This window comes from Mastigoproctus giganteus, chromosome 6, assembly GCF_048544385.1.
Source record: "Mastigoproctus giganteus isolate SK-2022 chromosome 6, ASM4854438v1, whole genome shotgun sequence".
NCBI lineage: Eukaryota > Metazoa > Arthropoda > Arachnida > Uropygi > Thelyphonidae > Mastigoproctus > Mastigoproctus giganteus.
The window spans coordinates 147,638,914-147,666,428 of NC_143580.1; the positions used below are offsets into that span (position 1 = coordinate 147,638,914).

A 27,515-nucleotide genomic window follows, 5' to 3' on the forward strand; every position below is an offset into this window, starting at 1 on the left:
AATGCTCCTAAAAACCAAAAAAACAACAACAACAAGTTGCACAGTTTTTTAGGCTGTAATGTGTTGGAGAATTTCCCCCATCGGTTCTCCTCCGAGTCACAGCATTCCTGCTACTTTATGCCCGTTGCTGTGCTATTGATTAACAATGAACATTAATAAGATTAATAAATTTAATTAAATAATTCTCAAGACTAGACTATCTAATAGATTCCTGAATGCAGTGATACGTTTTATGCCATCTAGTTTTATGTTAGAGCTACCTATTTACCATAATTAAAAATTTGAAGAAAATGCACAAACTTCCCATTTTGGTTTGAGTTTTGTTTTCTTAATATCTTACTTTTCCTGTACATCATGCCATTCAGTTGAATACATTACATAGCTAGGGTTATAATTGGGAAAATTAAGAATTGAAGAAAAAACACTCAAATGGAATGGAACAGTCCTATGTTCTTACGCACATAGCACTGCTTATTTCATAACAAGTTATTGCTGCACTGCATCATATTAAATGAACAACACATTCCTGTTTCAGTAGGTAAATCGAAAAGGAAATTATTATGGAATCAACGTTCTAACCTACAGAGCACTATTCATTTTCATAAGTTGTCTCTGTACTGCACTTATTAAATGAACAACACTGTCCTGCTTTAATAGGGAAATTGCAGTTTATTCAGTAATGTGCATAATACTGTCTCTAACTATAAGCTAATAAATGTTTATTTGTCAGAAGACGTAGTGCTTAAAAATTTATGAAAGTTAAAATGTTGAACAGTTCAAATACTGTGTCAATTTATAATTAGTTACGTTGATGGATTGATGTTAATGACAAAATTTGCACAAGTGAAAAATTCTGTTTATTAAATTTGTGAAATTTGGAATTCCATTTCATATGAATATAGGACCACTGTTACCTGTGGTCCTATATTTAGTAGTATTTTGGACTTGCTTATGGTACTAATACTAAGAATGTATTTTTTCAGCATTAAAGTTAGCTCAGATTGATATGTTTTCAAGAAAGTTACGGGAGAGGTCACGAAGGAAAAAAATCGTCAAGGAGTATAATCTAGTTAGTCAGTTTTATAACTGTTCAAACAAACAGAAACTACAGAGTTCTAAAAAGAAAACACTACGAGATGAAAAGTAAGTTCAGTCTCAATTTTAGAACATTTATACTTATTTTCCACAAGTAATATTGAACGAAAGGTTTATTGTAAAAGTCATACAATATATTTTATGTAATTCTTTGAGAACATTATATGAGTGTTTAGTTCATTGCTCTTTTGTAAAACTAGATAAATGTGTTGTATTTTTAGTATTTGCTTTGAGTTTAATTTTGGTTTATTATTTTTATAAATCAAATAATATTTGGTTTATAAAAATAATAAACCAAATATAGGCTTTTGAATAGGCACCATATCTAAGTACAATGGACCCCTGTTTGCGATTGGTCCACTATATAATCAAAACACTTTACGATGGACTCTCCATAATAAAATATTATTCACTATATGGTGCCTCCGTAGCCAGGTGGAAAGGAGCAGCAGTGCGTAGCACACACTTCTTGATTAGACCGGGGTTCGAGCCCGACACCACCAAATACGGAGGATGCAGAAAGATCAGGGAATGACCACCGCATATTCTCTAAAAACCAAATAACAAGTTTCACTATGACTCCCAGAAGTCCTGGAAATCCTCATTACCTTGCTTTCCAGGCTGCTGCTCAATTGCATTTCTATAGAAGTAGTGCAAGAATCACTTTTACCTCTGCCAGCGGTTACTGTTAATCTATTAGTCTGTGTATCCCCCCCCCCCCCCAAGCTAGCAGTTTTATGACCCACCTCACTCTGCCTTGATAGCATCAGCAAATATTCTTGCACTCTTTCTGTTTGAGTGTATCCCATCCCTGTAGAAGCAGTCTGTCCTGTTAACAAGCACAGACCAGGTTGAGAAAAATTCTACCCCTTGAGCCTATATAAAGTAAAAGTAGAAAATGGGGAACATGTTGTAAGAAGTAATGAAATTTTTGGATATGGCATACAAACAGCAAGAGCAGAGTTGGGGGAACCCCCTCGGAGCCTCATTACAATTAACACTATACACACAGCAAGAATATACCTAGTTCTTTGATATAATATGGCTTCAACAATGCCTCCTGCATACACACTACTCTGACTCCCTCCAGTCATTAGCTGGCAGAGCAGAGGCTGAGAGTTTATACACTAGCTGATCCAAATACCTCTTAGAGGCTTCTGGATCAGCTAGGTTTGGTCTGATGGATTATCTAGCAGCTCGCCTGCAAAAATTGTTGTAGGCTGTGCCCTCAAAATAAAAAGAAGATTGAATCTTGCCATGATGCCCATCATAACTTCATTATAGAAGAAATATATATTAGTGGAGCTTTTTTGCTCTGAAGACTAAATGTGGCCTTCTCTGATTCAAGTCTCCAATAAGGAAAGTGATGATGAGATGCACCAGGTGATGAGAGTCATCTACCACCTAGTATTCTTTAGTGACACAGAGGAACAATATTTCTCTGTGTGATGAATGTCACATCTGTGTGGTCACCTCCAGAATAGTGCAGTGTTTGAGGTCTTGCACACAGGTGGGGTGGATGTACCCAAGATTACTGGAAGTTTCACCATCATGAAGGTGGAAGCAGAGAATGTAGTTGTCAGAGAACAATCGAGAGAGAGAGAGAGAAAATTGAATCCTAGTTGTGAACAGAAATTGGCTAAATTCTCTCCCATCCATTTAATTTTTTGATTCACCTAAATGGTTTTGAATATTCATATCAGATTTTTATAAAATTTTGTTTATGACATTAACGTTTACTAAAATGTTATTATAATTGAACATATATATTTGAATTAAGTTAATTTTGTTGCTAAATATGCTTGCTTGTTTAGTATTTAAGCCTTGATATGAAACTGATACTATATTGTATAAGGTATCATAAATATTTTCTAAGAAAAATCACAAAGGTTTGATAGCTTTAACACGATTTTCCCATCATTTATCATAAAACAGCTTCAATGTGAGTTTAGCTATTTGTTTTTGTAAAACTTGCCAACATTGTGAAGAAGAAGAAATAAAAATTATTATTTTTATTATTATTATGTTCTCTGGGTGGTGGCATCTGCCGAGAATAAGTAACAGTAGTCTTCTCTATTAGAGAAGCGTTACTTATTTGAGGTAATGCAGTACCATGGTAACTCATTGTGAAGGCATTCACAATATGAGATACACTTAAATGATGCCAATTTTGTAATTATTTAGTAGTTGGCTATGTATAAACATGATGCTATAACAAAAACTTATACGTTAGTTAACTTTTTCGTAACCTGAGGGTATTGCCCTAAACAAATTATGTAATAAATTATTTTTGAACACTCCCAAAAAAAAAAAAAATTTTTTTTTTTTTTTTTTTTTGGAAACCATTATTCTTACCCTTTATGTTTGAGGCATTATCATATCCCTGGCTGTATGTGTTGTATACATTAAAATACTAACCCCACCCCCAAAATATTATAATACAATCACTTAATCCTTTAGCAGATAATAATAATAATAATTTATTTATCCCTATTTTATGTTACACTTTTTTGGGAGATAATAGCAAAAAAAGGGAGGGAGAACACATAAGCCAATGGCTTTTTAGGGGGTGTTCCCTTAAAAAATTATGAATATACAAATATACAATTGAAAAATGTACAGTTCTGAAATTGTACAGGTAATGTTCAACAGGAAAGACATAAATAAATTGGAATTTTTTTTTTACATTTCTTTACAGAAGACTTCAAAAAGCATCACTACTTATAACATCATTGTGAACATTTTTTACAATTAAATGAGGAGAGAAAAGAAAAATGATGAGATACATGCACAGAAATTTACAAACTATTTGCCAACTGCTTCCTTTAACATTTGTACATTATTTCCATGTTGGTGTTTTTAAAATCCAGGAGTTGAATGGAAGGTAATTTGAATCAGACATCCCTGGTGATGTGTTCAATTAGTAGTTTCTTGAATTGATTTAGTGAAGTGACATTTTTGGTTTTAGCACCTCTGTATTTTATACTGAGATATATTGATAATTGGGAGAGGGAAAAAAAAATAAAATAAAAATGTTCTTTTATATATGCATTTTTATTTTTATTGTTTAAGTGGACAAAAAGATTTATAACTAATTTGTTCTTGGTGGCTAGTGTCTGGAGTTGCTTAAAGTAACTGAAGGTAGAGCTCACATTCAGTATTTCTTGTTTCAAGAAAAGGCAATAGGCGTGGACCTTGCTCTGGATGTTGGTACTCTGTTTCCTTCATGGGTGGGTGCCTACTTCTGCTTCTTGCCAACACAGTTTTCTTGGGTTTGATTCTGCTATAACACCTTCTTCCAGTTTGATTTTACTGGTTAACATGAGTAACTTTCTGTTGAGCTCTCTGACTGCTGGTGTATTGCTGTTCCTTGAACTGTTTATCTTTTGGAGATTACCGGCGATGATCAGTCTCTAGGATGTGATGCTCATCTGTGGGCATTTTCTCTTCATCAGTTTCTGTTGTAGCCTGCTTTCCAGCTCATTGTGCTGTAGCTGAGTTCGGGGCAATGATTGCACAGTATGTCATGTTTGTCATGTGCTAATTGAATTAATTAATATGTATAATGTTTCATGTATATAAGAATATTGTTAACATTTGTATATTGTACCAATGTCTATATGTATAGTGGATTTGCCAGATTTTTTTGGCTAGGGGCCCCTTTACTCAATAAATAAAACATTAATTAATAAATGTGCACTGAGACTAAATTTGTGCCAAATATAGGTTAGGTTGGTGTACAGTTTTATTGGTGCTTTAGTGGTAAAGGCTATTATGCGCTTCCAAAGATTGCACTTCAGCGCTTCCATTTCCATCCATTTTAGATTTAAAAAAAAGTGGCCTCAGTTGACCAGAAAAAATACTAAATCCAGATGTTCTCTATGTGTATTATGTAACAGAACTAAGCAGTGGATAGATCTTTCCTCTAACCAATCTTGTAAACAATTACAAAATCAATTATGGGCTTGTTACGCTGACAAAGTATATCAATATAGCTTTGCTGCCAATATTCTTGAATTATAACCTGTTCAATTAAAACTGAAGGTTGTTTTCTGTGTTCATTTGGTGTCTGCTTTCTGTATGATATCAAACTTAAATTAAGACTTCTCTGCTAGCTGCATATGTAATCTCAAAAGTGTTAAATTTTGTTTTGTATATAAGTTATGGAATAATTTCATTGTGTTATTATTTATATTTGTAATATTAATTTCATTTCGAGTCCCTCTGGCTATCTGCTGTTCAGAGTTGAATCACTTACCCTGAAAGTGTTATTTCTTGTTGATTAGTGACTAATAAACTTATAATTATTTATACACTGGTGTTCAAAGAAAGTGCATCACCCCTTAAAATTGTAATTGTCATCCAAATAACGTACATATATGGCAATATTTCTTACAGATTGCATCAGATAAGATTCACTCAAGTAGGTGATGACGTAATATTGTATCAGCTGTTACTTTCAGCTATATAAGCATGCTCTGCAAGAGTTGCAGATATTCCTTGCTTGTGTCAGGATGGCGAGTTACGTGCAGTTTATGCCATGAAGAAAGAGCGCTATTGTTGCTTTACATGAGGAAGGATGTTCGTCCCGTCTATTGGGAAGAACAATATCACTCTTGCTTATAGAGTGTCTTGTAATCAGTCGACAGTGAATAGATTTCTTTCCAAACAACCAGATGCAAATGAGTCTCTATGCTAAAACAGGACCACGTTTTGAAGCACTTATGCCTTAAAAACCATAAAACTTCTTCGTCTGAGCTGAAAAGAGAATGGGAGGAACATACAGGAGTGTAGCAAGTGCACTAACAGTCAGAAGGTGCCTCTTCAAAAATGGGCTTGTAGGCCATCGTCCTAAGAAGAAGAAGCCCCTCCTCACACAAAAATTGAAAAAGGCCCAATTTAATTTGGTGTAAGGAGCATGTCAAATGGAACCCCGAGCAGTGGAAGTCAGTTGTTTTCTCGGATGAGAAGAAATTCAACCTGCATGGCTCTGATGGGAGACAAATGATTCGCCATAGACGTGGTGAAGAATACCATCCAGACTGTATGGTGTCTACAGTGAAATTCCCTACCAGCCAAATGATATAGGGGTGCATTTTGTATCGCCGAGTAGGTCACATGCAGTTTATAAAAGGTTCCGTAAATGCTAATGGATACCTGGCTATATTGGAAGGCAAATTGCTGCCAACCATTAGAGACCATTTCAACCTGCCAAGTAACTGCATCTTTCAGGTCAACTCTGCTCCTTGTCATTGGGAAAAAAGTGTAAGTAGGCACTTCTGTAGTTACTTTAGCTTCATTTCTGCATTAGAGGTTCAACAGTAATGTATTTATATTTGTTACAGGTGAAAAAAATGGTTGGAAGAACGGTCCATTACAACTCTTAGCTGGCCAGGAAACAGCCCAGACCTGAATCCTGTAGAGAACTCTTGGCAACATGTGGAATCTGCAGTTGCCAGAAAGAAATGAAAGACCCTTCGTGAATTTCAGGAAGCCATAATTCATGTTTGGAACCACAAACTATCAGTTGATTATCTTCAGAAATTGATCTTGTCAGTGCCTCGACGTTGCGCTGCTGTCATCAGGGCCAGAGGCGGTTCAACTAAATATTAGTTTGCACCTGGTGAACTTTTCATTTTGTTTTCCATTTAAAATGATAAACTGAAGCAAATTGAGGGCTTCTGATAACATTTCAGCCATAATTTTCGTGTTTATCAAAACTATTGTATAAAGATTGCAAATGCTCATTTTGGAATATTTTGAGAGCACCTTTTTAATTTACATTTAATTTACATTTTTAGTGAAATTACTTTATAAAATTATCATTTGTCAGTTTTGTAATTCTTGTCCTACTTAATTCTGCGTTTTGATAATATTGTGGGGAGCCTTTGTGTAATTACTTTGTAACCTCTAATAGTTGTTTATGCACATCTATATGGAAAGGTTTACTATTAATATACTACAATCAGAACTTAATATAATAATCACAAATGAGGTAGACTTAAAAAACTTATCAGGGAATTATTTTAATATTGCTAAATGTTAGTGATTCTCATTTAAAAATGGTGGCAATGAAATTTTTTTCATTGCTTATTTTACTCAGTAGCCTAATTATATTTAAGTTACATATTATCAATAATCTCCATTGAAGTTATTTTTATTTATTTTAATCATAATAACCATTTTATACAATAGAAGGATATTTGGATTTGTTATGTACAGGCATGTATATTTATCTGAAACTGGTAAAACACACACACGCTTTCTGTTTGAGGTACATTTTGCTAATTGTTTACTGTGGAATTTATACAAAGCATAAAAGTGAGAGTGGGAAGATACACTTGTCACAGGTAAAAAATAGTACTGCTAAGTAATGGAGTTTTATAACTGCATTTTTTATAGTAGTAGTAATGGCGAATGATGCAAGAAAGCAAGTCTATATAGCATTAGCAAAAAAAAAAAAAAAAAAACAGTTCACCTATCTCTACCATCCAAGAATTTGTCTAGTTCTCCCTTGAATTTATTCAACCTATCCACAACAACAAATGGATCCTGCTCCGACAATCAGCCACCACTGACTGAAGACAAAACATCTATTTAGACCATCCTTCCTCAACTTGAATTTATGCCCTCTCATGTGTGTAGTTTCAGCAAGTGGAAGAATACCATTAACATTCAGCTTATTCAATATGTTCAAGGCTTCAAACACCTCATTCAGATCCTGCAGGTGCCTAGTTTCAAAAAACTGAAATTTGCAGAGCTGAAGCCTTTCTAGGTAAGAGCACCCTTTTGTTCCCTTCACCAATCTTGTTGTCCTTCTCTGCACCTGTTCCAGCAGATCTACATCCTTCCTAAAGTGAGGCCTCCAGACCTGTATACAGTACTCAAGATGTGGCCTAACCAGGGCCACAAAGGGATAATCACCTCCTTATTGCTGCTAGCAAAGTTTCTGTATATCATTGACAAAACACCATGAGCTGTCCTGGCAGCATGTCTGCACTGATCAGAGAATTTCACATCCGGCTGCACAATTACACCCAGGTCTTTTTCATTCTTCACTACCCTGAGTGTGGTACCACACAGTTGAGAAGTTACTGCTACTCATGGCACACTATAAATAAATCCCCAATTAATCAACCAACCAACTGCTACCCATGTGCAATGCCTTGAATTTGTCAATATTAAACTTCACCTGCCATTCCTCAGCCCATTGACCCAATTTTTCTGGATCTTGTTACAGTAGCTGACCCTAATGACTATTGTTAACCACCTTGCCAACCTTTGTATCATCTGCAGACTTAGATGTTAAGCCTGATATGCCTTCATCAGTAACTTTGATAAATATTGCAAACAACAGTGGACACAGCACTGAAATCTGGGGAACTCCACTAATAACATTAATCCATGAAGAGCAGTGCCCATTGATAACCACTCTCTGTCTTCTACTTAACCATCCCTTTATCCATAGCATAAGTTACCATTAATTGCTCCATTAATTGCTCCATTTTGTACAGCAGTCTTTTATGATGTCAAAATTATTTTTTGCATCCAGTTCTTTGGTCACTGCATCATAGAAACCTATCAGATTGGTTAGACAAGACCACCCCTTGACAAATCCATGGTATGGTTGCAATATAATTGCATGCCTGTCCAAATGGGGCTGCATTATTTCTTTAACCAGTGACTCCATTATTTTCTCTGTAATTACTCATGTCACCTTTTGATCCCTCTTTATGAATTGGGGATATATTTGCACTTCTACAGTCTATAGAGACCTCCCCTGAATCCAAAGATGCCTACTTGATTATGGCTAAGGATTTGCTGCCTCCCTTAATATAATTGGATAGATTCCATCCACCCCAGGTGTATTTTTTTATGTCCATTCTCAACAATTTCTCCTCCACTTTCCTTTCAGTGATCACAGTCATTTAGCTCCTTATTAGAATTTAGCTCCTTATTATCCATAAATATACTTGGTCACAGGAGACAAGACAAATTAGATCAGTTATAGATTACATTATTTCAAAACATTCAGGGACATATGTATTGAAAGATGTCCGAGTTTATAGAGGAGCTTAATGTGGATCTGACCATTTTCTTGTTAAAACAACACTGAGGTGGAACTGGATTAATAAAATATGTGTGGACAACCAACAATGCAGGGAAGGAGAAATGTACAAGTGGATCAATTTAACATTGACCTACTCCAGGACGACAGCATTAGAAACAATTTCACCCAGAGACTGGATGCTGCAATTAACATAGAGATAAAAGGTAATATTGAAGAAATCTACGAATATTTAAAAAATACTGTTAAAAAAATAGCCCATGAAATCCTAGGCAAAAAGAAGAGCCAAGGATCAAAAAAGACCTGGATTACAGAGAAAGTAAGAGCTGCTGTGGAGGAAAAGAAACTTGCATATCAGAAATGGCTGGGTGATAGGAATGATGCATATAGGAACATTTATGTTGAAAAAAAGAAAATAGCCAATCGGTTGGTAGTAGAAGTGAAGAATGAGAAAGGAAATGTGCAACTATTAATAGCAAATTGGTCTTCAAGCAATCAGCAGAATCGTGGAAGGTCCTTAAAGACTTGAGAAAACAGGAAAAACACAATGCTGGTTTGCAATTTCAATACCTTTGAAAGACTGGACGGAGTACTACTGGACGAAGGACTTTTAAAAGAAGACCGGGAAGAGTTCAAGACGATGGAGGATTTTGGTGTAGAAGACTTGGACTTAAAAGTTTCTGTTAGGGAAGTGGAACTCCTGCTAAAGGAAGGAAGGAAGGAATGGCAAATCACCTGGACCTGGAGGAGTTTACATGGAACTTCTGAAATATGGAGGAAGAGGAGTGGCTGTTCTGATACAAAAACTGTTAATAGTATACTGAGAGGAGAAGAAATGATAGCAGGATATATTACATCAAGTTATAAGAAGGGCGATTGGAAAAGCTGTTCAAATTACAGAGGAATATGTGTCCTGAACCCACTGTAAGATCCTTGGAAAATGGATCAGGAACCATTTAGAAGCCCGAATCGAGGTATCAAAAGAACAAAGTGGTTGTTCAGCTGGGAGGTCATGTATAGATCATATCTCAACAGTACGACAGATCCTTGAAAAATGCCAATCAAAAGGAAAAAAAACTTTGATTTTCATTGACCTTGAAAAGGCATATGACACTGTTCAAGAAAACTCTTATGGGAAGCACTGAAAGAGGCAAATATTGATGGACAACTGATTAACATTATTAAGGCAATTTACAGGAATAATAGATGCAGAATTAAAGTGGGATCAGCGTTGTCACCTGAATTCCACACTTCAAAAGGCTTATTACAAGGTTGTTGCATGTCACCAACACTTTTCAAAATTTATATCGACATCTGCGTAAGATCCTTCTCAGAAAAATGTAATAAAATGGGATTGCCGATTAATAAGAACACCTATATTCACAATATACTTTTTGCAGACGATCAGGTGGTGAAAGCACAAGACTTAGAAGATGCAAAGTATGCATGTCGTCAATTGTTTGCGGAATGTAAACAATGGGGTCTAAAAATCAATTTTAGCAAGACTGAAATGTTGTCTTCAGTGCCAGGACACGTTCTAAATGTTGCAGGTTTTAAAATCAAACAAGTCGATAAATTCAAATATTTGGGATCAATCTTACAAAGTGATGGATCATCCCAAGCAGAGATCAATAAGAGAATTACAGATGGCAGAAAGGCTATCGGCATGTTAAACTCTTATCTGTGGAGCAAAAATATCCTACATAAAACAAAGAAACTTATATTTCAAACGATTGTACAAAGTCTTCTATTGTATGGAGCGGAAACGTGGACATTGAATAGGTGAGCGGAAAACAAATTGCTCTCCACAGAAATGGATTTTTGGGGACGCTCAGCAGGAACTTCTAGAAGAGACAGAAAACCGAATGAAGACATAAGGGAAAAAATGGAAGTGAAAAAGACTATTATTGACACCATCAGAGAAAAGCGTCTAACATGGTATGGACATGTAAAACGGATGCAAGAAAACAGATATCCAAAGGCTATCCTGGAATGGATACCTCCTGGAAGAAGGAGAAGAGGAAGACCTAGGAGGACATGGATGGATGGAGTACGGGAGTGCATGACAGCCCGAGGCTTAACTGACCAAGACACCTTGAACCGCACTTTATGGCGGGAAAAAATTCCTAACAAGAAATAACTTGCAGGCTGAGGAAACCCATTGTAAATGGAAACACTCCTCTTGAAGAAGAAGATTAGAATTTGATAAAACTTCTGGCATCTCCCTACCCTAAAGGATTCCCCATGTGTCCATGCAGATGCAAAATACGTATTCAATTTGTCTGCAACCTGAGCAGGGTTATTAACAATTAACCCATAGATATCAAGTGACCTTATGCGATTCAACCCCTTCCTTCTACAATATAAGCATAGAAGTCTTTGCTGTTTTTCTTTGCCAGAGACTTCTCATAATCTGCCTTAGCTTGCCTAATCTCCTTTGTGGCTTGATTACAGACTAATTTATATGTACCATAGGCTTTTGTATCGCCTGATAATTTATATGCATCCCATGCACTTTTCTTCTCTGCCACGTATGTCACTAATTCATCTGACATCCATATTGATCTTAAGCCTTTAGCAGTATTTCTTTGTTGGTATGAAAAGCCTAGTAGCTATTTTGATTACTTCTCCAAATACTTGTCATTTAGAATTTGCTGTTGGTAACATCATCAGTTAGTCCCACTGCACAGAATTTAAAAACTGTCTGAGATCACTGTAGTCATCTTTACGAAAGCAAAGATGACTACAGTGTACTAATTCCACATTAGTACACTGTGGTTGCTGACACCCATTGGGTCCTTTACCTGCAGATTCTTAATGCATGAAGAATCACTGCTGATAACCAGATCAAGGGTATTGCTTCCTCATGTTGCCTCTCTAACATGCTGTTGTAGATTACAGCCATCGAATAAATCCACAAAAGTCTTGCTAGTATGTGAGTGACCAATCCACAAATTTCAGTCAACATCCGGAAAGTTAAAATCTCCCATTATGAGACATACTGATTTGTTACCCTTCTCTATTCCCCTGTATAGCTGTTTATATACACATCACATTCAATAGGCCTGTAACACACTCCTACTTTCAATTTTGTTTTCACAGTGCTTATATAACAAACTGACTCAGCCTTGCACTCATCACCCAAGTCTACTGGATATACTGCCTTAGATTTAATATTCTTCTTAACTAAGAACATAACCCCTCCACTTCCCCTGTCCTGTATGTCCTTCCTGTATGCATTGTACTCACCATATTCAAATTCAGCATAATTTATGTCTGAGTGACACCATGTCTCTGCTATTCCTATAATATCTGCATTTGACAACTTAATCAGTACTTCAAATTTATTTACAATGCTCCTAGTTAGTGTACATGCAAGTATACATGCGTGTTCTTATTCTTAGTTACCCTAACACAGCCCATGTATTCATTTGTTCTGTAATGTCTCACAGCAGGGTCTGAAATCCCAGACACATGTCTAACAAGGCTGCTGCATGTACCAATAGTAGCCATGTAAAAATCACTTTCACCTCTGCTTGCAGCTCTAGTTAAACTATTAGTCTGTGTAACTAGCAATTTTTTGACCCATCTATCAATGCCTCGATAGCATCAGCAAATATTTTTACACCCCATCTATTCAAGTGTATCCCATCCCTGTAAAAATAGTCTCTCCTATTAACGAGCACCGACCATACTGAGAAAAATTTTACCCCATGTTTACTGTACCAAAGAAATTGAATTTCTAATCAACTAAATTTAATATAAGAAATTATTGCACATTTAATTTATGTGTGCATTTCTTAAATATGATCTGAAAATTTTCTCCAAAACTTCCATAGAACAATCTGTTTTTTCTATCACAAAAAAGTTTCATCTTGGATTTAATTTTTGACTTCAGTGATTTAATTTTTGACTTCAGTGACGATTCTGTTGTGATTGTGCTTCACCTTTAACCTACCAGTTGATGCATAAATTTCACCAAAACAAAAACAGTCAGGGCAGATACATATATACAGGGTGTCTCAAAAATATTGCTACAAACATTTAGGGGAGGTAGGTAACATCTAAAGGAATGTGAATCGCATAGGAACCCATAGCCGGAAACGTCATGGGAAAGTAGTAGCAGAGGCATAAGAAGCAGAAATGACACAAGACAGTAATTAATGTCAAACATTTACTCGACATAATATTAACGATGGAGTATGAGATGGATGCATTTCATGATGTTACAACAGATGCTCGAAGGTTCCACCATGAGATGCGATGTATGCATGACACCGACGTAGCATGGATTGGCGGACACGGTTGAACATACCTGGAGTTTCTTTGACAGTAGCAGCAGCGCAGATGAGTCTCGCCACGAGATCCATTTCCGTCTCCATAGGCGATTCATACACGATAGATTTGAGGGTCCCCCACAGAAAGAAATCAAGGCTCGATAAATCAGGTGAGCGTGGAGTGCCAGGCAACGGGTCCACCACAGCCAATCCATCGACGCCCAAAATGCTTGTTCAAATGGTCACGAACACACCTTCCATAATGGGGAGGCACCCCATCATGTTGAAACCAAATGTTATGTCTCACATTTGCTGGAACATCGTCAAGTAACCCTGGTAGAACTTGTTCAAGAAAGATCCGATAATATTTAGCGGAGTTCATGCGGGATGATAACAGGCATGGGCCGACTAAGCAGTCACTGACCATACCTACCCACACATTTATTGCAAAGCGATGTTGTGCCGCATGGGGGCACACACTGTGTGGGTTGTCGTGAGCCCACACATGAGCATTGTGCTGATTGAATAAGCCTTCCCGAGTGAAATAAGCCTCATCCGTGAACAAAACATAGGCTGGAAAATTCAAGTCTTGAACGCTTTCTTGGCGAAACCACTGCACAAAAGCCACACGTGCAGGATGATCTTGGGGGAGCAGTAACTGAACCTTTTGGAGATGAAAGGGGTGTAAGGAATCGTCGTGCCAGACATGCTTCTGGCACGATGATTGCAATGAATCGTTGCAGACACTGCCTTACGAGTGCCTGCAACGAGACACTCGTAAGGCAGAGGCAACGGCACGTGTGCTGATAGTAGGATTATTCTGGACGGCATTCAACACACTTTCTTCCATGGTGGGAGTTTGCATCAAATGTGGTCTGCCCGCACTACTCCTGTTACCTCTAAATGACCCACAATCACACAAATTTTGATGCACACATGCAAACAAACGGTGGTCCGGTACATGTCTGTCTGGGAAGCGTTCTCCATAAATTCGTTGAGCGGCTCGTCCATTGCCCTCTGCTAATCCATACACTAGGTGCATGTCTGCCAGCTCACAGTTCGTATATCGATGCATGCTCTTCGTGCGGTGACTATTGCTTGAATGAGTAAACCAGAAATTTTCCCTCTCGCAAACTGATGAACAGCGCCGTCTACCGATTTACGGAGACATTCACGGTTATGGGTTCCTATGCGATTCACATTCCTTTAGATGTTACCTACCTCCCCTAAACGTTTGTACCAATATTTTTGAGATACCCTTTGTATATAAGAGTGATAGCAATCTGAAATCATTTGACCTTCCATCTTCATTATCGATAGAGTTAGTATTGGAGGAGTATGACTATAGTTTATCAGATTATAAGTATACTCTTATACTTATTAACTCGAATGAAATTCTGTTATTATGTTCTAGGAGCAAGATGACAGTAACGATCAATAATCTATCATTATTTAGCATTGATTTACTGATTTTACTCTGGTGTATTTCACCATGCTTGTAGTGAAAAAAAAAATTCTGTTTCTGCTGAAATGTAATTTTTTATTTTAGTATTAAAAAATTCATTTTTTTTTTTTTTTTCTCTAAGGCAAGTAACTTTAAACATATACTTGCATTTAATCCATAAATATTGAAGGATACATAAAATGCACTGCACATCTGCATGCTTCCTTTTTTATTGCATTTACTCAAAGATTGAGGAAGAAATAGTCTTAGATTGAAGTTCTCTAACAGTATGAAACTTTTAACTCTGATTCCTCTGTGATGTCTTATCAATTATTATTTATAACTGACAGTCATGTTAGATAAACATAATCAAGTAATGAAGAGCAGACACCTTGAATTATGACAAGAATAAGATGTGATTTGGCATCACAAGAGGGAATAAGATCTCTCCCGTGATTCCTATACTGCGTCTTGTGATGAATTAATATTTTCAGAATGCTATACTGACATTCTGGAAACATTAATTTTTGTAACATGTGATAGATACATTAAGAGGGCTCATTTGACACAGCCTTTGTGATGAGCTGTCAGATTATTGGAAATTTAATAAAACAATGAGCATCTTTATCATATTCTATAATACAAGGGTTTATAGGATTGAGTCTATTGCATACATCTCAAAGTGCATATGGCCATGGCAGCTGATCTGCATAATTGCTTGCCCCCCATAAAATCATTTGCATATCATAATTGCTTTGCACATAATTGTGTTATTCAAGGCATTTTCAGTGTGTAAAATTGGAACAAAAAGTGAATATTAAATTTTGTTTCCAGTTGAGAAAAAGTGCAACGGAAAACCTATAAATTAGTAAAACAAGTTTGTGATAAAAATGCTATGGTAAATGCTGCCAAGTTTTTTAATTTGTGTGAGAAATTTTCGAATGGCTGTGAAGATCTGTAAGATGACAAGTGCTGTAGATGTGCAACAACACTTTGAACTCAAGAAATGGTCAAAAAAGGTTGCACATTGATTCCCTCTGATCTTTGAATGACTTTTCAAATGATGGAAAACAACGTCACATTCACAGGAAAACAATTCAGGTAGAGGGGGAAACAGATGTGCTAGGTTTGTTCCACAATGACTGATGAAAAGAGCTCATTCAAGCTGTTGATTATGATCCCTCCTTGTTTGATTTTATAACAGGTGATGTTTTGAATACATTCCACAAAGTGACAGAGTATAGTATGGAATGACAATCAATGTGCTTTCGGTGGCACAAAGAATTTCATTTTTAAAAATCAAAAAGTAAAGTGATGCTGATCAATTCTTTGACAGCAAGGAAATTGTTCACAAGAAATTTGTTCTAACAGTTAAGAAACTAAAAATTGTTAACAAGAAATTTGTTTCACCACTTAAGAAGCTAAAAATTGTTCACAAGATATTTGTTCCACTAGTTCTTGGAACTAAGGCTTTACTTGCACTGTGTACAAGTAAGGCCTTAGTTTCAAGAAAAAGGGAGCTGGTTTCTGTTGAATGATAATGTTAGGCCACATTCTCATTATCAAAGTGATTTTGATAATCCTTGAAATTAAATCTACACTGAAAGGCTATCAATTTAATAGTGTAGAGGATATAAGAATAAATGCCAAAGTGAAATTGTAGGCAATCAGTTGAAATGCTTTAAAAATGGTTTTAACAGCTGTAGAAATGAGAAATATTGATATTTTCAAATATGTAGCTGCTCAAGGCGATTACTTTGAAAAATATTAAAAGCTTTTCTTTCTTTCTAATATTTGGTTCTCTTTATAATTAGTTATATGTACAACCACATTATAACACATTTGTTTTATTGGTGGATTTTAATTATTTTAAGTGATTGATTTTGCAGAGGTTTTCAAGATAAGTTATTTTGCCAGATACAGAAAGCTGGAGATTTTGATCTGTTTTCTGCAAATATAAGTAGTAAGTTTCTGTTTTCTAGAAATTCTGTACTTTTTATAAAATTAATTTCTAATTAACTTTTTAAATTGTATAGATATATATATTTTTGTCATTTTTCATTTTTTTTTTTTTTTTTTTTTTATAAAATTGGATATAACTTTAAATTTCAAAAGGATCTTTTTGTTGTGGCATCTTTGGAAGAACCTAAGAGCATTCTGGGGAATTGAAATTAAATAAAATAAATAAATCTTTATTGTGAAGTAGAGTTACAGCACGGCGACAAGCGCCAGGGTTCACATATAGCAGTTAGGGAAAAGATAAGTATGGTGTACAAATACAAAAGGCTACAAAATACCGATCACAAATGAAATACAAATACAGCATAAAAACACAGAGCTAGACACAAATACAGAAATAAATACAACTTGGCAATATATCAGGGTTCAAGGGCTTTGATAAGTTGTGTCTGTCCTGCTTATTACTTATTATCCTGTCGATGTTGGTGACAACACAGTTGAGGGCAGCGAGCATCTGCTTGGGAAGAAATCTCTCAGTGAATACAAGCCTGTCGATGTCGGCGACAACACAGTTGAGGGCAGCGAGCATCTGCTTGGGAAGAAATCTCTCAGTGAATACAAGCCTGTTGTGGTGAGCCACGAGTGCTGGTACCGACCTTAAGTTTGGATGTGGAATCCTCCAAGAGCAAGCATTCCAAATAGTTGGAGATGATATCTGGCCTGTGATGAGTTTTCCTGTGAAGACCAGCCTCTTTTCCACGATCAGGAACTTCATCCTCGGGATGTCGAGTGCTTGTGCCATCATGGTGGTTGTGGTAGCAGGAGGTAGCCGAAGCTTGTTATTGGCCCATTAACCAGTATTCAGCGTAACCAGTATTCAGTGGTGTACACCCGCTTGAGGTTTGTATGTGCAGCAGAGGCCCATATTTCTGCACCATAGAGAATAACGGGGCAGGCGGTGGAGGTGATGAACCTTTTAACAGTGACAGGATGTTGGACGTGTAGCAGCTGCTGCTTCGAGATCCACCGTAGACGAGAAAATTTGGTACTGATTTTGTTGATCTGGTTGACAAAGGACATCTTTTGGTCAAACAGAACGCCAAGGTCTGTGTGCGAGGGTACGTTTGGTATTCGTATCCCTGCGAGTGAAACATTGAGTACTGTCGGCATGGATTTAAGGGAGAATATAACCTGAGCAGACTTCAGTGGGTTGATTTTTAGATTAAAGTTTGCCAGGTACAATTCTAGATCCTTAAGTTGGGAATTGATCCTGTTGCTGAGCTGAACGGGGTTGTCGCCTGGGTTAATTTGAGTCAGCAGTTTGAGGTCATCAACATAGCATAGGAGACCATTCGTTGAGGCAATAATGGGCATGATCATAGCTGTAAACAGGACACCAGATAGGACACCCCCTGCGGTACTCCAGCAGTAATGTCGCAGGATAGGGTGTGTTGTTGCCTATGGAGAATAAGTATTCTGTGACAGAGAAGAGATTCCAAAAAGCACAGCATATCACCTCGAATGTGAAATTTCTCCTTAAGTAGGAGGAACAAGGCTGGGATCGACATGGCATCAAAGGCTGCGCTTATGTTGAGATATGTGGTTGCTAGCTCAGCGCTTTGTTCGAATGCTGAGAGGATGCATTCTGTGGTGGCTGCCAAGTTAGTGATTGATGATTTTCCTGCGATGGCATAGTGGATTTCAGGTGGTTTCGTCTGGAGGATTTGTTGAGAAATTGTGGGTAGCAAAGCCTTTTCAAGAGTTTTTAACGACAAGAGGCAACTGATATGGGTCTGAACTGGCTGACGTTTGTGGCAAATTGGTTTTTAGGGATGGGGTACACTCTGTACTTATTCCATTGGGGTGGGAAATAATGCTCAACGAGGCATCTGTTGTAGATCGAGAGAAGAGGGTCTATGATGAATGTGCTCAAGCATTTGATCATAAATTGTGGAATTCCATCCTCCCCCAACAGTGGCTGTTGTGGGAAGGGAATTGATGGCACGGCCTGTTTATGAGCTCCTGTTTCGTGATCTGGATAGTCCCTAGAACATCTGAAGGGTTTTCATAGTCAGGCTGGACAACTGTAGATGGGACTGTGGTTGTATTTGAAAACCTGCCGATGTATTTGAGCCATTCTTGAGGATCAAGCATATTATTGAATACACCATGTAGGGCAGCATAGAATGGCTTTCCTTTCCTCAGAGACCAGTTAAGATTTACTTGGATTGCAGCAGCTTTCTTTCAATTAAAGTGGGCCCTGGTGCGGGAAAAGGCGATTCTGTCTTGACTGCCATTCATAAGCTTCCATTTCTTATGTAGGACTTGTTTCATTTTAAAGCTGTTGTTGAGGTCAGCAGTCCACCACGATCTGGAATGGGGAGTTACTGTTACTCGTTTGGTGGCAGCATAGTCGGTGATGGATTTAATCCAGTTAGACAAGAGTGTCACTGCGAGGCTGAGGTCGCAGTCAATGAGGACATCCCAAGGAATGCAGGATGCTGCTTCTACACAGAGTTGAGGATTATGGTATTTAGGTGCTGAAACGTATTTGACTATTTTGTTCTCAGGGTCTTTGAGATAACAGAAGAGGAGAAAAGGCAGTATGTACTGGAACTTAAGAACAAGTTTGAGCTTCTGCAGACTGTTCAGGACCAAGATATCGATGAGGAATATTACAAATTTCTGAAAGTGATAAAGCCCAAGAAACCTATAGGTAAAAAGAAATTCAAAGAAGAAAAAATTAGTCAAGAAACACTTGTCACGATGAACCAAAGACGACAAATGAAGAGCAAGATAAACACTGACAAGGAGAAAATTGAGTATACTGAGTTATGCAAAGCCATTAGAAAGAGACTCAGAGAGGACATAAGAAGATTTAATACAAGAAAAGTAGAACAAGCATTAAGGGAAAACAAAGGACTTAAATCAGTGGCCATGAGCAATAATACAGAAAGACAAATGATACTGAAACTGAAGAATAGCAATGGTGTACTTATAAATAGCAGAGACGTCATAATTCAAATAGCAGAAGAATACTAGAGAGAATCGTACAAGGAGCGAGGGAATGATGCCAGCAGTGGGGAAGATGGATCGAAAATTAGTAACACATAAGACATACCCGATATTCTTCCTAATGAGGTAGAATATGCATTGAAGAAAATGAAGAATCAGAAAGCAAACTCAAGTAAAGGACATTCTTATCAAAATTAAAGGACTAAAATAGTCTTGGGCAGGATACATAGCTCGAAGACGTGATGACAGATGGACTAAGAAAATAACAGAATGGTACCCAAGAGGAGCTAGAAGAAAATCTGAAAGACAATGACGGAGATGGACAGATGAAATTCATGAGTTTGTGAGTAGTAAATGGATGGCCATTGCGCAAACCAGAAGGAACTGGAAAGTTGCTGGAGAGGTCTTCATCCTGGATTGAAAATGGCTGATGATGAGTAGTTGTTTAGAAGAAAAGTAACACCAAGAGTGAAAGAGAAAACCCAGTTTTTTATGCAGTGGAAATAATATTTGTGATATGCTTATGCCAAGAGAGATTAGAGATGAAGGTAATACTTAATAGAGATATGTAAAATTGTGAGCGTTACTGAATAGGAGCAGTTGACTCTTTTGCAAGAAATAAGACAGGATTCTGTTTTAGAAGGGTTTGAAGGCAACTAAGACTTTTCCCACTTGGAGAATTGTCCATTGTCCAAGTAAAGTTAATTATTTTAGTAGTAGTAGTTGCATGTTATTCAAGAAAGCAAGCTTATATGCTCAATAGCAGTTAAAAAAAAAAAAAAAACGAACTCCCACATCACCTGTCCATTTCCTCCAATAATTTGTCTAGTTCTTCCTTGAATTTATTCAAAATTCTCACTTCTACAATGCTTCGTGGAAGTTTATTCCAATAATCAGCCACCTACTGGCTGAAGGCAGGCCTCCCACGTCTATCCTGCAACCATCCTTCCTCAGTTTGAATTTATGAGCCCCCCTCCTTCATATGCATAGTCTGAGAAAGAGGAAGAATGCCATTAGTATTGAGCTTGCCCAATCCATTCTAAAGCCTTAAATACCTCATTCAGATCACCTTGCAGTTGCCTGGTCTCCAGACATCTCCCTTTGTAAGATCACCCTTTCGTTCTCTTTGCCAATCTCATTACCCTTCTCTGCACCCATTCCAGCAGATCTACATCCTTCCTAAAATGAGGCCACCAGACATATATCCAGTACTTGATGCAGCCTAACCATTTCATTTTACAGTGGGATGATTACCTCCTTATCCCTGCTAGTAAAGTTCTTATATACCATTGACAAAACCCCTTGAACTGTCCCGGCAGGCTTGTCAGCATTGCTCAGAGAACCTCATATCTGACTGCACAATTACAATATACTTTTTAAGTCAGTGAAGACAGCTGTCATAGACAGCACTTTGTTGTATTGTTGCAATCGATAAAGTATAATTGCTTTTTAATTCCTCTTGTTAAAATAAAAGATGGCATTGCAAAGTGTACCGAGTTTTTCTGTTAAGAAGCCCATGGGCTTGTATTTGGTTTTTGCATTTTTAAGGTTCTCATGTTGTCCCTAAATAGAAGCCCATGGGCTTCTTAATGGAAACAGGTTTATTTTGAAATCATATTTATTTGATTAATGAAAGGCTATTTTTGTTTTAAATATTGCAACAATTGAACAGTATGAAATTAAAAATTATTCTTATTAGTAATTTAGAGAATTATTTATATTAGTAATTTTCATTCAGAACCTGTTGTATCAGAGCAATCCGAGTTAGTAGTGGAAGAATTGTTGTTTTCGTCTTCGTCCAATTCCATTAATTCTTCATCACTTCCATCACTAGCAGCCAGATCATCAGATTCAATTTCAAGTCCATGATTGTTTTCAAGGATAATTCGCAATTTTTGATTTAATATATTGGCCGCTGGTACTTCTTGTCCATTTGCAGCAATGCCGCAACATTCAAATGCTCTTTGAATTGATTTTGATTGGATTGTATTACAGGCAGAAATAACCATTTCAACAATCTTTTGGTAAGATGGTCTTTTTCTATATCCTTTTGGAGTAAATTCAGCAGTTTCTTCTCTTACCCAATTATCCCATTCCTTTCTCATAGCAGCTTTTAAACTGGAATTTATGGCAATATCTAGGGGCTGCATGTAGTGCGTTGTCTTTCCTGGAATTATTACTGCCTTTGAGCCATAATTTTTAAAAAGATATTTTAAAATTTCTTCTTTCTTATGAGTTCCATAAGAATCCCAAATAATTACTGATGGAGTGTTACTAAAATAAGATCCTTTCTTGCAGAAAACAGTATCTATCCACGTCTTCAGTAGATTTGTGTCCATTGATCCGCTTTTGTTTACAGCAACAATTGCTTTACCACTGGGGATTGTTACTTTGGGAATTTTCTTTAAGCCACGAAAAATAATCATAGGTGGGAGTATGCGTCCATCCAATGATATTGTCAAACAGACAGTGTATCGATTTTTTTTCTGAACCCTGTATCCACACCATCAACATTTTTGCTCCCAACAAAGTGAAGAGTACAATCTCTTGCCATGTCAAAGTAACATGGAGTTTCATCCATATTAAAAACACGATCACTTGTCATTCCTGCTGTAGCATTATTTACTTGAATTAAGTATTGCTTTACTTGTTCCTGTGTTTCCTTTGGATCGCGATTATCCAGTTGTCCATGATGAGTTATTCTACGTGATCTAATCCGATGTCTCCTGGTCCATCCAAATAAGAACTTATTGCTTACTTTAAAAGCAGGTGGTATTTTAAGACTAAATTCTGGTGAGAAAATATAGTTTCACAATGTGTTACAGGTAACTGATCGGTGGTTATTTCATTCCTTTTTGAAAAATTCAAATAGTTTTTTTCTCAATTTCGGGATAAAACGCCTTCCTTCCTGCGCCCTCAAGATGTTTGTGTTTACGTTTTTTAACCAGCTTCAATAATTCTGCTTCTTGTTGCAACCAACAGCGAAGATTTTTCCTGTCAATGCCTGTTTGTTGTGATATTGAATTTTGACTTTCCCCCGCTTTTAAACGTGTCACAAACTGTAGTTTTTCCCAGATAGTATACGATTTTCGTTTACTAGACTTTTTATTTTCCATTTTTAGGGATAAATATTCTGACAATGAGTAAAGACGTGCAATTCACATCTATTGCAATGACATCTTAGGCATGCGCAGAGCGCCGATATATACGGTATGTTACGAGAAAGCGCGTTATTACAGTCAGTCCTCATATAACACATGTTTACACTACACGAATTCAATCATACATGATTTATAAATAGGGGAACGATATCTTATATAACACGAACCGAATTCGCTTATGAATGAAGAGAAGATTCTGAAAATGTATTTATGTTTTTTATATCAGTGAAAGGGGAAACATATTTCACCATAATAACATAAAAACCAACACAATTCCAGCTATCAGTTTAATCGTAAATGCAATTAGATCGAGTTTACTACCAGTTTATAACCGATTCCACTAGCGGAAACGCAACTGTAAATTGTTTTTATTGTTTTATGGTAGTAACCCTTAGAAATGTGAGGTGTTAATAGTGTAATTCTGCCTTTACGGTGTTGTTTATTCAGTTGCTACACTCACGCAGCTTTGTTTATGTGCACAATTACAAAATGAGGAAGCAAGCATGCTTCCTCATTTTGTAATTGTGCTTTATTCCCTAAAAATGAGTAAAATACTTAAAAGGTGTGAAAACGAAGCATCCTGGTGAAGACACTGCAGATTCAGAGAGGAAAAGAAAAGCTATATCGATAAACAGAGGCGGACTTGGTCAAAAATTCTTACCCGGGAAAATTTGTAGTGGTCTCGTGTTTATGGCCAAAATCCCTCTTGCCCACCGGGGTTTCCCCGGTAAGGCTTATGGCCAGTCCGCCTCTGTCGATAGAGAAAAAATATGAAATTGTGAAACGCTTTGAGCGAAATGAAAGACCATGTGATATTGCACGTGCTACAGACCTAAATGAGGCAATGCCAAGAATTACAAAGAATGCAGAGAAAATAAAAACAACTTTCATAGCAGGAACAACTCAAAGTGTAATTAAAATCCATTACATTAAGACATCCGTTCCATCTCATGGAAGAGATGGAACGGCTGTCATCTGTTTGCATAGAAAATCAAACAAAAAACAAGTTAGCTTACGATAGAAGCAAAAGCATTAGCAATATTTTATTATGATCATTTATTGTGTTTGGTAATGTTTTGGTTACAAATGTGTGTGTGTTCAATCTTGGGTGGTCAGCACCTAACCCTATTTTTCCCATAGGGCCTGTTGTTTATATTGCACGAGGGTTTCTAGGAACACAACTATCGTGCTATACGAGGACTGACTGTATTTGTCCCCAATAAAAGCCCATGGGCTTCTATTTGGAAAACAAAATCCTAATATAGGCCCAGACGGGCCTATATTTGCGTGGGCCTCTTAACGGAAAAACCCAGTACAATTTTAAGATATTTATGGCTTTTATTCCAAAAGTACTGAATGGTTCACAAAATACACCATGCAAATAAAGCAGTGACAGATTTTTTTTCTTTCTTCTTTCTACCCCCCCCCCCCCCCCCAAAGTAAATTCTATCAGTTTCACTCATACTTGAACCCATATTGGCTTAACCCTTAGGGCAGTGTTTCTCAACCTTTTCATTGCTGTGGCACACTTTTAAAGATGCAAAAGTTTTGTGACACACTACAATCACTACTATATTCAAATATTCACAAATGGGAAATTATTTCTGTTGGGTATATTTAATAATACATTTGTTATTTGTGTATTATAGGTGAACAGAACTAGTACTAGGAATCAAAACGTGACATTACATTGACCACTGGAAGGCTCTCGGATCGGTGCAGCGTAAATAAACAAATTGTTTGCTTGAATTAATTTTTATTATAAGACTTGGATTTCTTAATTTTTTTTCTAATTTGCATTTTCCACAGCACATTTGAAGCATGCTTGCAACACACTAATGTGCACGGCATGCGGGTTGAGAAACACTGGATTAGTGTAAATTTGTGGAATATCTTTGTAACATATGGCTTGCTTTGGACAACTTTACACCCTGGTTCTCTAGAAATCTAAATATTATCTGGAATTGGATTAATGTACGACCAAATAAAAGAAGTGGAGGGGGTGTAGCTGTAAATTTTTAAGATTTTCATTGTTTTATATACTGTCTTAAATAAGTTTCATTGAATTTTCTTTAAGAAGTTTCATAATTTATAGTTAAGTAATTTATATGTAAACCCTCTTATATGCCTTTTTAACAGAAGCAAAAGAACTTAGAACAAGAATAAAAGAACTAATGCGGTATCGAAGGAATGGTCTCACCAGACTTGAAGGTATAAACTAGAGCATATTGTACATTAAGAAACTTAATATTTAGTTTAAAAAATGTCTGAGTTATTATATATTTTGCTAAGTACAAATTATAATCAAAGTTTCTGGAGTGGCTGCAAAATGATACTACTGTAGCCACTCCAGAAACTTTGAAGTGGCTGCAAAATGATACTACTGTAGCCACTCCAGAAACTTTGAAGTGGCTGCAAAATGATACTACTGTAGATAGCCTAAACAAAATTTAACTGTTAGGTGATGGTAGAATCCAGTTTGCAAATCATTTGCCATTTATTTCAAACCATTGAATGTGTGTTACTCAAAAGTTGATGCTTGTTAAGTCAAGTCCTGAGTGGTGTTAGCTGTAATTTTTTTTTTTTTTCAGTAAACTTTAAAAAACCATACATGTACATCAAGTTCCATTTCAAAGTAAGTTAATCTGCTACTGAAGCCTACAGCATGAAAAACCTTCCTTTTGGAGAGGAAATAATAAGCGGATATCATAAAATTGGCTAGTTTTAAAAGTGAAATGACTTGTTGATAATACTGAACCTTCGGGATGTCCATTCTCAATAAAAATGCATATTGCTTGTCTTTGATAGTATGAACCAGATCTGTAATGCTCAATATGTTCTACGTTGATATCAATATTTGTAAAATAATAAGAGAAGTTTACCTCAGTATAATACACAGAACACTTCCATATGATACTCTACAGCAATTAAAACGAAAACGCCTTTTTTTCCCTGTATCACATACTATGGGAGGAATTAGACGATGTTCTAGTTATTACTGATAGTAGTACTATCCAAGACTTACATTTGTTTAATAATATTCACTCTAGACTCAAATTTACATTGCAAAGGGAGGGTACGGATACAAAGTCATTAAATTTTCTAAATTTCATGCTTACTCAGGACTCAAATAAAATCCAATTTAATATCTATCCTAAACCTACAAACACCGGCATGCTTCTACATTATAACAGCTATCACCCGTTCTCCTACAAGAGATTTATCATCTTTAATCAATTTCTAAATGCCTATAAATATTCAACGATACAATCTGCTTTGGGCTCAGAAATACAAATATTAATCAGCAGATTCTTAAACAGGGGATATTCCCTTGCTACAATAAACTGAATTAGGGTACAAGCTATGTATAGGATACAAAATACTACATCAACCAACAATCATACGTTGAACAGTGGCACAAATGGCTTAACTGATTCTTTAAAGATACTGAATTTAAAGTTGTGGCCAGGCGAATACGGAAACTACACTATACTGAAAAATCACTGTCCTTTCCTCGTTCACAACACAAATAAATGACCTGGTATACAACATTTCTTGTGGAAATTGCAACTAGTCGTACCAAGTTTCTGCGCATTTTCCTCTGAATTTTCGTGTTAATCAATGTGCGGCCTAGTTCATTCTTCTCGTTCAGCAGTGTCAGAATTAGCCTTTCATGCCATTAACAAAAAATGTACTTTTTTATTTAACGAGGCCGTTAAATAAAATTGCAGGAACTGTCGAAATTAAATCACATGAGAATTTTGTTAATGTTCACCGGCCATTAATGGCCCATGCGCAAAGACAAATAATCCCTGTTTTAATTTCATGCTCACCCCTATTTTCGGTAATTTTCATTCCTGTAATCACAACATACAGTCGAAAAGCATTGTCAGCTTCAGGAAGGAAAATTGTTTTGGAAATTTTTTCATTAAATTTCTTTTAATTAATTTATTTAATTTTTAATTGTGTTAGATTGATTTTTAATTGTGTTCAATTGATTTTCAATTTTTTTTGTTTTAATTGCTGGAAAGTATCACATGGAAGTTCTACGTATTATATTGAGGTAAACTTCTTTTATAATTTTACAAATATTATCTGTCTGTAATAAGTAACAGGTTACACTCCCTTAGGCTATGACATTTCTAGGACTGTACTGACCTGTCCACATCTCTGCCATCTCATTACCTGTGATACCATTATGGCTTGGGATCTGGCAGAAGCAGATGTAGAATGTGGATTCATAAACCAAGTAAAACTACTACTGAGCCATAGAAGGCCTGGATGAAGGTTATGCCTCATTGCAGATATAAGCCTATAAGCTTTATTTAGTTTATATAAATAATCTATAAAATCTATAGCATATATAAATAACTTATATAAGCATTAAAACTAATTATTAGTTTTAATGTGATCCAAGGCAAACTCTACATAGATATAGAACAAACAAAATCCAGACTTTTTTTTTATTTTTTTGTGATTGAAACTCAATTTGATGA

The 27,515-nt window shown here is 36.4% G+C and overlaps 1 protein-coding gene across 1 annotated transcript in view; it reads left to right on the plus strand.

Moving 5' to 3' along the window:
* The window catches only part of LOC150084646 (transcriptional adapter 2-beta-like), a 356,600-nt gene that overhangs the window by 187,263 nt on the left and 141,822 nt on the right, over positions 1-27,515 (plus strand). Inside the window, exons 11-13 of the mRNA XM_090376312.1 lie at positions 1,018-1,143; positions 16,774-16,847; positions 25,159-25,230. Of these exons, the coding sequence (XP_090232438.1) occupies positions 1,018-1,143; positions 16,774-16,847; positions 25,159-25,230 (272 nt within the window). The remainder of the gene's footprint in view (positions 1-1,017; positions 1,144-16,773; positions 16,848-25,158; positions 25,231-27,515) is intronic.